Source organism: Telmatherina bonti (genome assembly GCF_933228915.1).
Source record: "Telmatherina bonti genome assembly, chromosome: 14".
NCBI classification, from domain to species: Eukaryota; Metazoa; Chordata; class Actinopteri; order Atheriniformes; family Telmatherinidae; genus Telmatherina; species Telmatherina bonti.
Window position 1 is genome coordinate 18,446,312 of NC_136612.1, and position 12,903 is coordinate 18,459,214.

The following is a 12,903-nucleotide window of genomic DNA, read 5'->3' on the forward strand; positions in this document are numbered from 1 at the left end:
CACACTGTTCGCCAATGAAAAGACAAAAAAGAAAACAAGAAATGAAGGCCAAGAACTGTTGAGCTGCTAGACTCCTGCTCCAGACAGGAATGGAGCAACATGTCAAACTCCAGCAGCTGAACCCCTCCACCTCTCAGACATTTACCAACAGTTGGTAAAGCCATGTCACAACCTTTCAATATTAAAAATCTGAGCTTCTAACTCGTTTTAATCTCAGAGTGACATTTATGTACATTCCTGGAGCCATCGTTGTCCTGCAGAGTCCTACACATTGGCACTTTTGGACAAACACTGAGGATGATTAATCAAAACAATGAAAATAAATCAATTATAAATGGGAGAAGACATTATCAGGGGAAGCGAGGGATAAAAAAGAAAGAAAAGCAAGAAATAAGACAAGAGATAGTCAGACGGATTGTTACTGGCTGCAGAGATCTCAGAGAAAAGACAGGACACAAAATGATTCCACCCTAGTGGGAAAATCTGACTAAGTTCAATAGTGAGGAAATAAAAGCGTGCAACACAAGGTCAGATATCACCCTGTTCCAACCATTTTTTAGATGTGTTGCTCCCATCCACTTCATAATGATGTAATGTTTCCTATGAAATGGTGAAATGTCTCGCTTTCACCAGTATGTTGTTTTTTTTTAAAGTGGAAATTATTAAATTGTGTCGTCAAAAAACTAATTCATCCATCCATCCATCCATCTTCTGCCGCTTATCCGGGGTCGGGTCGCGGGGGCAGCAGCCTAAGCAGGGAAGCCCAGACTTCCAGACTTCCAGACTCCCCAGCCACATATGCCAACTCTGCGGGAGGGATCCCGAGGCGTTCCCAGGCCAGCCGAGAGATATAATCCCTCCAGCGTGTCCTGGGTCTTCCCCGGGGTCTCCTCCCAGAGGGACGTGCGTGGAACACCTCACCAGGGAGGCGTCCAGGAGGCATCCTGACCAGATGCCCGAGACACCTCAACTGGTTCCTCTCGATGCGGAGGAGCAGCGGCTCTACTCTGAGCCCCTCCCTGATGACCTAGCTCCTCACCCTATCTCTAAGGGTGAGCCCGGCCACCCTGCGGAGGAAACCCATTTCAGCCGCCTGTATACGAGATCTCGTTCTTTCACTTCACACTCGGCCGCGAATCGCTCAAGCGAGAGCTGGAGATCACGACCAGATGAAGCCAACAGGACCATGTCATCCGCAAAAAGCAGGGACCCAATCCTGAGGCCACCAAGTCGGATCCCCTCAACACCTCGGCTGCACCTAGAAATTCTGTCCATATAAGTTATGAACAGAATCGGTGATAAAGGGCAGCCTTGGCGGAGTCCAACCCTCACCGGAAACGAATCCGACTTACTACCGGCAATGTGGACCAAGCTCTGACACCTGTCGTACAGGGACCGGACAGCTCGTACAAGGGGGTCCGGTACCCCATACTCCCCCCCATATGAGCCCCCGCGGGACACTGTCGAATGTCTTCTCCAGGTCTACAAAGCACATGTAGACTGGTTGGGCAAACTCCCATGCCCCCTCCAGGACCCCAAAAAGGGTATAGAGCTGGTCCACTGTTCCGCGACCAGGACGAAAACCACATTGCTCCTCCTCAATCCAGGATTCGACTATCCGGCGAACCCTCCTCTCCAGGACCCCTGAATAGACCTTACCAGGGAGGCTGAGGAGTGTGATTCCCCTGTAATTGGAACACACCCTCCGGTCCCCCTTCTTAAAAAGGGGGACCACCACCCCAGTCTGACAATCCAGCGGTACTGCCCCCGATGTCCATGCGATGCTGCAGAGGCGTGTCAGCCAGGACAGCCCCACAGCATCCAGAGCCTTAAGGAACTCCGGGCGGATCTCATCCACCCCCGGGGCCTTGCCGCCAAGGAGCTTTTTGACCACTCAGCGACTTCAGCCCCAGAGATAGGAGAGTCCACCCCTGAGTCCACCAGCTCTGCTTCCTCATCGGAAGACGTGTTGGTAGGATTGAGGAGGTCTTCGAAGTATTCCTTCCACCGACCCACTACGTCCCGAGTTGAGGTCAGCAGCTCCCCACCTCCACTGTACACAGTATTGATGGAGCACTGCTTCCCCCACCTGAGCCGCCAGATGGTGGACCAGAATCTCCTCGAAGCCGTCCAGAAGTCTTTCTCCATGGCCTCGCCGAACTCCTCCCATGCCCAAGTTTTTGCCTCGGCAACAGCCGAAGCCGCATGCCGCTTAGCCCGCCGGTACCCATCAGCTGCCTCCAGAGTCCCACAGGCCAAGAAGGCCCAATAGGACTCATTCTTCAGCTTGACGGCATCCCTCACTGCTGGTGTCCACCAACGAGTCCTGGGATTACCACCACGACAGGCACCAACGACCTTACAGCCACAGCTCTGGCTGGCCGCCTCAGCAATAGAGGCACGGAACACAGCCCATTCAGATTCAATGTCCCCCGCCTCACTCGGGACATGGTTGAAGCTCTGTTAAAGGTGGGAGTTGAAGCTCGCTCTGACAGGGGACTCAGCCAGACGTTCCCAGCAGACCCTCACAACACGTTTGGGCCTGCCAGATCTGACCGGCTTCCTCCCCCACCATCTGAGCCAACTCACCACCAGGTGGTGATCAGTTGACAGCTCCACCCCCTTCTTCACCCGAGTGTACAAGGCATGTGGCCGCAGGTCCGACGATACGACTATAAAATCGATCATCGAACTGCGGCCCAGGGAATCCTGATGCCAGGTGTACATATGGACACTCTTATGTTGGAACATGGTGTTCGTTATGGACAATCCATGACAAGCACAGAAGTCCAATAACAAAACACCATTTGGGTTCAGAGGGGGGGTGGCATGCCTCCCAATCACTCCCCTCCAGGTCTCACTGTCATTGTCCACGTGAGCATTGAAGTCCCCCAGCAGAACAATGGAGTCCCCAGAAGGAGCACCCTCCAGCACTCCCTCCAAGGACTCCAGAAAGGGTGGGTACTCTGAACTGCTGTTCGGCGCATAAGCACAGACAACAGTCAGGACCCGTCCCCCCACCCGAAGGCGGAGGGAAACTACACTTTCATCCACCGGGGTAAACCCCAATGTGCAGGCACCAAGCTGGGGGCTGATGAGAATGCCCACACCTGCTTGGCGCCTCTCACCATGAGCAACACCAGAGTGGAAGAAAGTCCAGCCCCTTTCGAGGGTACTGGTTCCAGAGCCCAAGCCATGCGTCGAGGTGAGTCCAACTATATCTAGCCGGAACCACTCAACCTCGCGCACAAGCTCAGGCTCCTTCCCCACCAGAGAGGTGACGTTCCACGTCCCTAGAGCCAGCTTCTGCAGCTGGGGATCGGACCGCCAGGGTACCCGCCCCTTGCTGCCGCCCAGCTCACGTTGCACCCAACCCCTACGGCTCCTCCCGCAGATGGTGAGCCCCCGGGAGGTGGGGCCCATGTAACCCTTTCGGGCTGAGCCCGACCGGGCCCCATGGGCGAAGGCCCGGCCACCAGACGCTCGCTCTCGTACACCACCTCCAGGCCTGGCTCCAGAGGGGGGTCCCGGTAACCCGCGTCCGGGCAAGGGAACATTCATGCCCAGGTTGGTCGTCATCATAGAAGTTGATGAGCCGTAAAAAATTGTTGTGTAACAACTGGTATAAACGGTGTAAAAAATAATTTTACACTGTTTATATTCACAATTCCCCGCCACCCTGAATTTGATTAAGCGGTTAGGAAAATGAATAAATGAATGAATATTTACAATTTACACAACTTACAAACTTACACACTTAAATAGATTTGGGGTTCACAGGATGTGGTTTAATAAAGTCTTTGCAGAATAAGTAAATCTCTCTCAGAAAAGGGCTTTGCATGGTAAATATTGTTGAACATGAATGGTGCTAATCTCACTTTGTTTTTCTAAATAAGTTCCTTATTAAAATGTTTTATTTGTTGTGCAGTGGAGTTTACATTGTGTGAAGGCAGTGATGTCTTCTCTATTCAGTAGTCTTTCTGAGTCCATAAAGCCATTTCCACTGAAGAATCCTGCTTTTAATGCAGTCCTGCTTGAGGGGCAAAGATCATAGCCATTCAATATTAGTTTTCAGCCTTGCTTCTTGTGTGCAGAGATTTCTCAGGATTCCCTAAATCTTTTAATGATATTATATTCTGTAGAGAAATATGACGAAATACCCAGAAACTATTTGGAAATATCCACCAAAAAGAACCTTTCTTCATTTCTCTATTATCATTTACTCTCAATCACTCACAGATTAACGCTTTCCCATCTTTAATCCTGAAAAACTCGTGAATAAAAATCATGCTACTGACTTGTTTCCAGTTAACTCTTTTACTAAACTCTTCTTCTGTACTTTAAATAGGTGCTATTATGGTATTTCAAGTTTTCTGAGCTTTCTACAGTGTTACAGTGTTGAATCCTCATCAGACATGTGAACAGCACCGTTTTTTATCACCTAAACACATTTTTGAGTTTGAGTTTGAATTCCAGCACGCTCTCCATTCGGTTTCCATGCGACGAAAAACACGTCGTTTTAGAGAGTTTTTTCTACTTCAAAATCCTTGTGATGTCCCGGGGAATAAGGTTCGGTGATTGGTTACCTTCTACTGGCTAACAAGGGCATGTACAAATACATCAGGCGGGTGGAAAACATCGGATAAAGTTATTTCGAACGATGGCTGGTGAGTTTACCAAAGAGAGACATCCTGCTGCATTCGTTGCTGTGGGTTGCTGTTTTCCACTTGGGTCTGATTCAGGTTCCAACATGTAGGGCTGTATGCTAAGTGTTGACATTGTATTTTGTTTTTTTTATTGAGTTCATATTAGCCTAATCCTTCTGTTAATGAGATGTTACATTGACGGCAAAAGCAGTTGCGGTGCGCGCTCCCGATGTAGTGCAGTGGCGGGAGGCGGGGCTTAATGCGGAAGAGTCTCAATCCACTCGTTTTGCCCACAGGCTGATCTGACAGCCTACGGAGAGGGTCGGTCTGAAGTAAATAAAGCGATTTGTGAAAATAACTCGATCAATCCCAGCCCTTCTGGTCTCAGAAATAAAAAATAAATTAGCCTGAAATGCACATAATAGTTCCACTTTAAGGCTAAAAGTATAAATGATCTGCAAAGCCTTGCCTTTTGTCATAACTTTAAACAATGTCTACCGAGTAGGAAACACCTTCGGTATGCTGGGGAGGATATGAGAATTTTTGCTTCTTTTGCCACTGAAAACAATTTAATACCCCAAGAGGAAGTAAAAGCCAACTTCCTGCTCAATCAAGCAGCACAAGGTTGATAAGATGGGGAACACCCCCTCATCTATAACAGTGTTTGTCTTAAACACACTCCACCTCTCCCTCAGCAAGTTCCTCCCTTGTTCCTGAGTGCCCTTCCTGGCCTCTGTCTCTCCTGCCTGCTAGAGCTGTATCTTAATTTCACATTAGTGAACAACCTTCTCTCAGGATGGACTCCAGACCCCCCAGCCTGCTGCTGCTGGTCCTCACCAGCCTCCTACTCATCTGTAAGGACCCGCTGCTGCGCCTCTTTACGGATAAAGGATGTTTCCTCACTTAAAACTAATCTGCAGTTTCTCACTTTTTCCCCTCCTTGCTCTCTTTTTTCCAAACACAGGGCAATGTGCCAGAGGAGAGTCCTGTGAGTACATTTGTATTTGTCTGCTTGTCTTTTTTTTACTTAAGAAACGGTCTCTAAGACTGTGCGATTGCTGCGACAGTTTGAGGTTGTGCAGTCCTTTCTGAATTAACAGAAGAAGCTATTTTTAAGACACACCTTAAAAGCTGTTTTTCTTCCAGGAAACAGGCATTGTTCAGCATACTGGTGGCCTTCTTCCTATTTTCCATGCCTTCAGTAATATTAATCTAAACTGTTTTTCAGCTTCACAGGTATTACTAGAAAAAAGTTCATATCAACTAAATTCTTGTCCTAAATTTTAAAGGCTGTCACACAACAAGAACTTTGATGTATTTATGCTTCTAGCTCCATATTTGACAAAAGAGAAATTTCCACCTCTGAACTTCTGAATCTGGGTGTGTTTCTTTAAAAAAGTGAATCGAAACCAACAAAAGTAGCATCTTTAAGAGGTTGGCACCTCAAAAGCAAGTCTTTCTGATGCTTCCTGATGCTTCATTTCTGTTCAGTATTTAAATTCCCAAAGGCTCCCAAACCTCTTCGGTTTTTCCTGGAAGTTAAATGGTTCTTACTGTCTTACGCATGTGAGAATGTGAAAACCTATTGACAAGTGGATGTAAAAGAATAAACCTTTCCTGGAAATCAAAGAAAATAATTAGGCGTGTAGGAGGATTAGCTCTCCCTCTCACCCAGTAGCTGGTACGATAGGTTCCCGCTCCTATGTGATCCTGCGTTGTAACAAGTGGGTAAAAGACAAAGATGGAAAGAGGGTTGCATTTCTCAGTCCTGGTCCTTTGAGACCCCTGACCTGCATGTTTTAGTTCTCTCTGAATCCAGAAGACCTGATTCACCTGGTTACTGTGACCTCACAGCAAGAAGGTCACTGGTTCAGCAGTAGCCTTTATGTGTAGCGTTTACATGTTCCCCCTGTGTATGCGTGTCTTCTCTTTGGGTATTCCGGCTTCCTCCTACCGACATACATGTTAGCTTAAATGGTTACTCTAAAGTGTCTCTAGGAGTGCATGTGAACAGTTGCATGTCTCTCTGCGTTGACCCTGTGATAGACTGAGTTAGAGTTTCTGGTTAAATACATCAGATTACTTTACTACTTACTTTTAATCCTTTGTAAAACTACGAAGTAACAAAGGAACTTCCTGTTACTGCGTGCTGAGGGAGCAGCATGCTATACTTCTGACACTCCGTACTCATCATGCTGGACATCTAATGTAAACATGTACAATTTCAATGTAAAATTGTGTTATGCATTCAGAAATAGGTGAATGCAATATTCTTCTAGCACTGTTAAACACTAGACATATTAAAGAAAGTAAGTAGACCTAACTCTTTATGGCTATTTTTTTTTCTTTTTCCTTTTTTTGCACTGAAATATGCTGTCAAAGTCAAGTGTGTGCTTTCATTTTCAACATAGCATGAACTGTTGTGTGTCCACAGCAGCTAATGATGCACAGTGCCTCAGTCTGTACAACACTGAACGCACAGCTCAAATTAGCTTTAAAAGTAACGGACAGACAGACTGTTTCTGGCTAAAGTGTGTTGTTGTTACTGAAGGAAAACGGGAGCTGAGAATAATCCACATAGCTCTCCCAGGGGAAGTAGAAGGTCAGACACTATTTGTTGAGGCGTTTTCCTTCCTTCACTGGCTGCTTCTTGCTGTGCACAAGCTTGAGGGCCTGTCTTCCTCTAATCCTGACCTGACTTGTATTGTATGACTGGCCCAGTCCGTGATGTTGGTTTTATCATTTCTTTCTATTTTTGCACCCATGTCTCTTTGTCTCTACATGGTATTGGAAACTACAGCATACATTATAGACGCTGTCGGCCTTTCAATCCTGCCCAGAAGCACAATTGAGAGTGGGACCCAAGCATTCATACGCTGCCAGGTCAGCGTCAGTCTAAGCAACATCTCTCATCTGACCCACCATTTCCAGTTTACCAAGAATGATGTTCCCATCCAATCCTATAATACCACAGAAGATTCTGTGGTTTACGAGCTCAACCCAGCTAGGGCAGCTGACTCTGGAAATTATGAATGTCGAGTCACAGTTAAGGACAAGAGCAAGTCCAGCATCATCCAGAAGCTGCGTGTGACAGGTACAGATGACTATGCTTTTTGTCTTTTGTTTTGTTTTGTTTGTTTTCCTGCCATTTTTTACTCTATTATTGTGTTTGTCTGGCAGCTGTTTTGTTGCAGAGTAACAAAGTTTAGAAAAGGTTAAATAAAGTTCACTTGTAAAGGTTATCATGCGTTTTAGGAACAATTAGGCTTCACACAAAAACCTGATCACTCGTAACTTTGTGTAAGAAGTCTATATCTGTGCGTACATATGAAGAATATAACATTTTCTTTCAAAGGAAAAAAATCTGCTTGATCAAGTAGGATCAAATCATGAAAAACTGAAACATGCAGAGTAAAAGCTGTGCTTATAACTTTCACTTTGGCCTTTTCTATCCTCAGGCCTCCAGACCCCAATACTCCGTCTGAGTAATGTATCACCCTATGAGAGTGAGGAGTTCACAGCCATCTGCAGTGCCCCCGAGGAGAAAGGACCCCTTAAAGTCACCTTTTATCAAAGGTTTATGTCTGGAGAGCCAGAGAGGGTGAAGCAGCTGGAAACAGCTGGGAATTATTCAGAAGTCACTCTAAAATTGAGACACATAGGAAATTGCTTTCTGTCCTGTGATTATGAGATCAATTTGATTTCTGTGTCTATACGCTCCCAACGCAGTGATGAGATTGAAATGATAGTCAAAGGTGATTACATCTTTGCTAATATGTTGCTAGAACAAGATCAAATTATTTGAGGAGGAGTGTGCCTGACTGCTCTAATATTTCTCTTACAGTGCTCAACATTAAGCCAGTCATGAATGTGCTGCCCTCTCAAACTGTCTATGAGGGGGATGTGGTGGAAGTTATCTGTAAAGTAGTGGATATTCCATTGAGGAACATTGAGGTATTCCTTACAAAGGGCAGAAAGGTTCTCAATACATCTCCAACAACAGCTCTCAGTCATCTGATGACCACTCAGGAAGGAGACTCAGGGGAATTTGTTTGCAAGGCAGAGTGGGGAAATGTCCAGAAAGAAAACTATGTAACAATCACTGTCAAAGGCAAGTCTTCATTCTTATGAAATGCCTGATAAGATACTACATATACTCTGGAATTTATAGTATTTTCCTCATTTAAAACAAGCATAAATACAGTATAATGAATGTTTAATGCTCGCATTTTGCTGTCCAACCCAAACAGAGCTGTTTTCGAAGCCACGGCTGACTGTATACCCCACAGAAATATTTGAAGGAGACCGTTTCAAACTGACCTGTTCAGTTTCCATCTACGTTCCTGAGAGGATCAACAATGAAACCATGACTTTCTCTTTCTACAAAGACAATATCAAGCTGATTCCCAAGAACGAAACCTATAAATACTCTTTCAACAAAGATAACGCCATAATAACCAACGCGGAGGCATATATAACAGCAGTGAACCTTCAGAAATCTGGCAACTACACCTGCAAAGCTCAAACATCTTCTCTGATACATAATTTTGTTAAGGAAAGTCAAAAACATGTCATAAAAGTCAAAGGTAAGTCATGCAGAGCACTGAAATCACTGTTACTTCGATGTTTGAAGGTACATAAGACATGAGCTGTAAGTCATGCTCATCGCTTATTTATCACAATTAATTCTCATACTTTGACAGATACATCAGGGTGATTGGCTTTATTTGGGTATCCCCAAATTTGTGACTAGGAGCTTTGTGGTGTAATGTTTGTGCATGCACAGCATTCTTTTGAAATGTCTGAAACTGGCTCGACATGAGGCATCATCACCATTTCCATGGATTGGAGACTTATTGGGCGGATTTTTACTAAATCCTGCACACGATGCCAACTGTTTCCAATGATCAGAGTTTAGATGTAGTACCATGATAGATGTTGAATGAATGAAGGGATGCATAAACTTTGATCAATACATTTCTGTTTCGCTAGAGATGATTTAGCTCGGGGGTCACCCAACCCTGGTCCTCCAGGACTTTCATCCTGCAGGTTTTAGTGCTTCCCTGCTGCAACACACCTGACCCAAATCAATGGTTCATTAACAGGCAGGTGCAGGAGATGACAACAAGTTGTTAGAGAACCTTGTCGTTTGAATAAAGCGTGTTGTACCGGGGAAGCACTAAAACCTGCAGGATGGTAGCCGTCGAGAACTGGAGTTGGTGAGCCCCGATTTAGATCAGTCAAGATGACAATACCATGACCTTTCAATCCTTGTTTGTTTGTTTTACTACACGAAATGCTCACTAAACTGACGTCACCTCCGTTAGCTTCAGCTTAAAAAGCCTTAATGTGTCATGGTTTTGTAGCATGTCAGGATTTTTAACCCAATGCTAGCAGACAATATAAAATACATCCTTCTATATCTGTGTCTATTTCTTTCCCCCAGTTCCTGTTTCCAAACCCGTGATGAGTGTGGTGGGGGGCACGCTGTTTTTGGGAAAGGACTTCCAGCTGCTCTGTCATAGCAAAAGAGGCACTCTGCCCATCTGGTACACTCTGCACATCCCCAACACGGTGCCTGAGCGCAGAGTTGTGACTAAAACAGGGGAACAAGCTATCTTCAGTGTTCCAGCTGTCCTCAAGAGCTCTGACTTGAGCAACTTTCAATGCCACGCAACAAACAGTCAACACAAGCCTTTCATGATAGGATTAGGACAACAGCTCCTGCTCTCAACCAACATTATAGGTTTGTTTAATGCAGACATGGGGGAAATCAGTAAAACTCATTGCAAGCATGCCGAACTGTATTTCTAACACAATGTTCTTTGCAGAACCGGTATCAAACCCAGTGTTGACCATCACCCCCAGTGCTGAGGAGATCTCTGAGGGGCAGAGCGTGAGTCTCATCTGTTCTGTTCAGAGCGGCAGCCCACCCTTTAACTTTACCTGGTACAAGGCTGAGACAAAGATCGCTCTTGCATCTGTGTCTACCAACAAACGGGAAGAATCTTTCAGAATACACAATGTCAGAGGAGAGCACACAGGGAGATACTACTGCATGACCACAAACCCAGCCAAGGAAACCAAATTTAGCCCCAAAATCCCATTTGGAGGTGAGTTTTTCACTGCTTGATGGAGTGCTGAAAGTGATATTCATGTAAGGTGAAAATATTTGCATGTTAAGGTGTTATACTTGACTTACGCAACAATTAAAAGTTTGTTTTACGGCAGTAAAATTAACTCGACTAAACTCTAATATTGTGATTAAATTATTTAAATAATTTTACACTTACACCCAGGACTGAAAGTTAAACTACGTTAGACAGAAATTTTTGTTGTTTTATGAGTATATCTTTTATTCTTAGGCTTTATAATCATTGCATAATGTAGTAAGGTGTGGACGGGTCCATATGTCTAATGTATGTGTTCTGCAGTGAAGCTGGCTGGCTGGAAAAAAGGTCTTATTGCAGCCTTCTGCATCATACTTATACTGGCCTTGATCATTGTAATTGCCTTCAAAACACGCCTCCTTCGGTTTAAAAGGAAGAGAGCAGCCAAGTTGTCCGTGTAAGGAATATTGCTCATGTTCTTATCAAAAATTTACATTTTAAGGGGGAGTTATGTCAGCTTCTCCAGTATGGTGCCCACGGGGCCTCTTGGTAATTGTGCTCTGTCTTGATTTCATCTCAGGAAGTCAGCCAGCACCAAAACCGAGCGGCTCAGCCTCACCCAGGCAGAAGTCAACGAGGCTGCCAATGGTAAAGCTGCCTGTACATGAAAGCAACACTGTGGATTCCACTCATTCAGGTATTAAGACTGCTGCTGTTTTCTGCTCTTCTTCTAGTCACCCCAGGCATGATGGGAAAAAGTGTTTGGAGTGAACACGTGTCTGGTTCTGGTAGGTAGTCTTCTGAGTTGTTCTTTGTTTATTTGTTTTGTTTTTGTTTGTTTTATTTTTGACGTTGTTTGTTTTGTTAAAAAAATAACAGAAAATTTCACCTGAAATTAACTAAAAGTGCTGATTTTTTAAATAAAATTATATAAATAAATAAAATTAAATAAATGCTCCTTTAAACATATTTTCTGTATTTGATTTAGACAAGAACCGAAACTTCTGTTACTGAAAGTAAACAGTCTTATTTGCGATATTTACGCACAAAATTTTGTGAAATATGTGAATATTGCAAGATTTATCCATTGATTTTTTTTTTTTATCTGTATTATTTTCTTTAATGAGAACATGAGTATTTTTAAATTGTGATGTGATCAAGTGTGACAGAGCTTGCTTTATTTTGATATGGACAACATGCTTTTATCATGTAAAGCACTTTGTGTTTCCTCTGGCATAAAAAGTGCCTCAGAAATTTAGCTTGATTTGATTTTTGTTAGGAATACAATGAATTTTAATTGTATTGTGCCACAGACTCTGACGACCAGAACAGCGTGAACATACCTGAAAAGTCAGAACCTCGGTACACAGAGGTGCAGATCAGAGAGGCAGATCCCAGCAGAGGTGAGACTGACTCTGAATTTTCACATTTAACAATTTTTTTGTGTTAGCTCCAGTTAAAAAGGGTACAGACACCGTATACAGCGAAGTGCGCAACTCCCAGCAAAGTAAGACTAATATCCCGCTCTCAATTCAAATCCATATTAAGTTACATGGTTGAAGAAATCCGGTCACTGGTATTTGAAAATGGAAAAAAAAAAAGGGAGGAAAAAAAAGCAGGAAACGGGATCATCTCCAACTGTAAACACTTGCATTGTTAGTGAAAGAATATGCCATTAAAACAGAAGGCACAGTCTCCAGGTGTCCACTTCCTGCTTTCGTCAACGGGAACTTCCTGTTATAAGAACAGGGCCAAACAGTCTGTGCTTACGACTAAGTGAGCAACTGTTTTATTGTTTAATACTCAAGGGAGAACTGTTGTCCATTGTTGAGTCATGGACTTTGTCACAAAATAATGCAACAGAAATGAAGGAAAACACTCTTTTGAGCACTTTAACACAAGCTGTTTGTGCAAAACTACAGCATATTAACATGTACGCAGTGATACACATTGTGTACATCATGATAAATCCCTGTTTCCTGGGAACAAAGAGCTGTAAGTGGGAGTGCAGATGAGTGCACCAGTCCTGCTTTAATCCTCAGGCTCCATTTGTTTCCTGAGCTCGCCCTCTGCTTTTGTTTTTGCAGGTGTTCCAGAGCCAGCTGATGGTGTAAGTAGCATTACATATACACCACGTACACAGTCCA

At 44.3% G+C, this 12,903-nt stretch overlaps 1 protein-coding gene across 1 annotated transcript in view; it reads left to right on the top strand.

Moving 5' to 3' along the window:
• The first annotated feature begins 5,436 nt into the window (after nucleotides 1-5,436).
• Nucleotides 5,437-12,903, top strand: part of pecam1a (platelet and endothelial cell adhesion molecule 1a) — a 7,815-nt gene continuing 348 nt past the window's right edge. Inside the window, exons 1-13 of the mRNA XM_079252948.1 lie at nucleotides 5,437-5,500; nucleotides 5,611-5,634; nucleotides 7,447-7,740; nucleotides 8,105-8,401; nucleotides 8,491-8,757; nucleotides 8,897-9,232; nucleotides 10,093-10,392; nucleotides 10,478-10,759; nucleotides 11,081-11,213; nucleotides 11,337-11,404; nucleotides 11,491-11,544; nucleotides 12,070-12,159; nucleotides 12,844-12,866. Of these exons, the coding sequence (XP_079109074.1) occupies nucleotides 5,443-5,500; nucleotides 5,611-5,634; nucleotides 7,447-7,740; nucleotides 8,105-8,401; nucleotides 8,491-8,757; nucleotides 8,897-9,232; nucleotides 10,093-10,392; nucleotides 10,478-10,759; nucleotides 11,081-11,213; nucleotides 11,337-11,404; nucleotides 11,491-11,544; nucleotides 12,070-12,159; nucleotides 12,844-12,866 (2,226 nt within the window). The 5' untranslated portion in view covers nucleotides 5,437-5,442. The remainder of the gene's footprint in view (nucleotides 5,501-5,610; nucleotides 5,635-7,446; nucleotides 7,741-8,104; nucleotides 8,402-8,490; nucleotides 8,758-8,896; nucleotides 9,233-10,092; nucleotides 10,393-10,477; nucleotides 10,760-11,080; nucleotides 11,214-11,336; nucleotides 11,405-11,490; nucleotides 11,545-12,069; nucleotides 12,160-12,843; nucleotides 12,867-12,903) is intronic.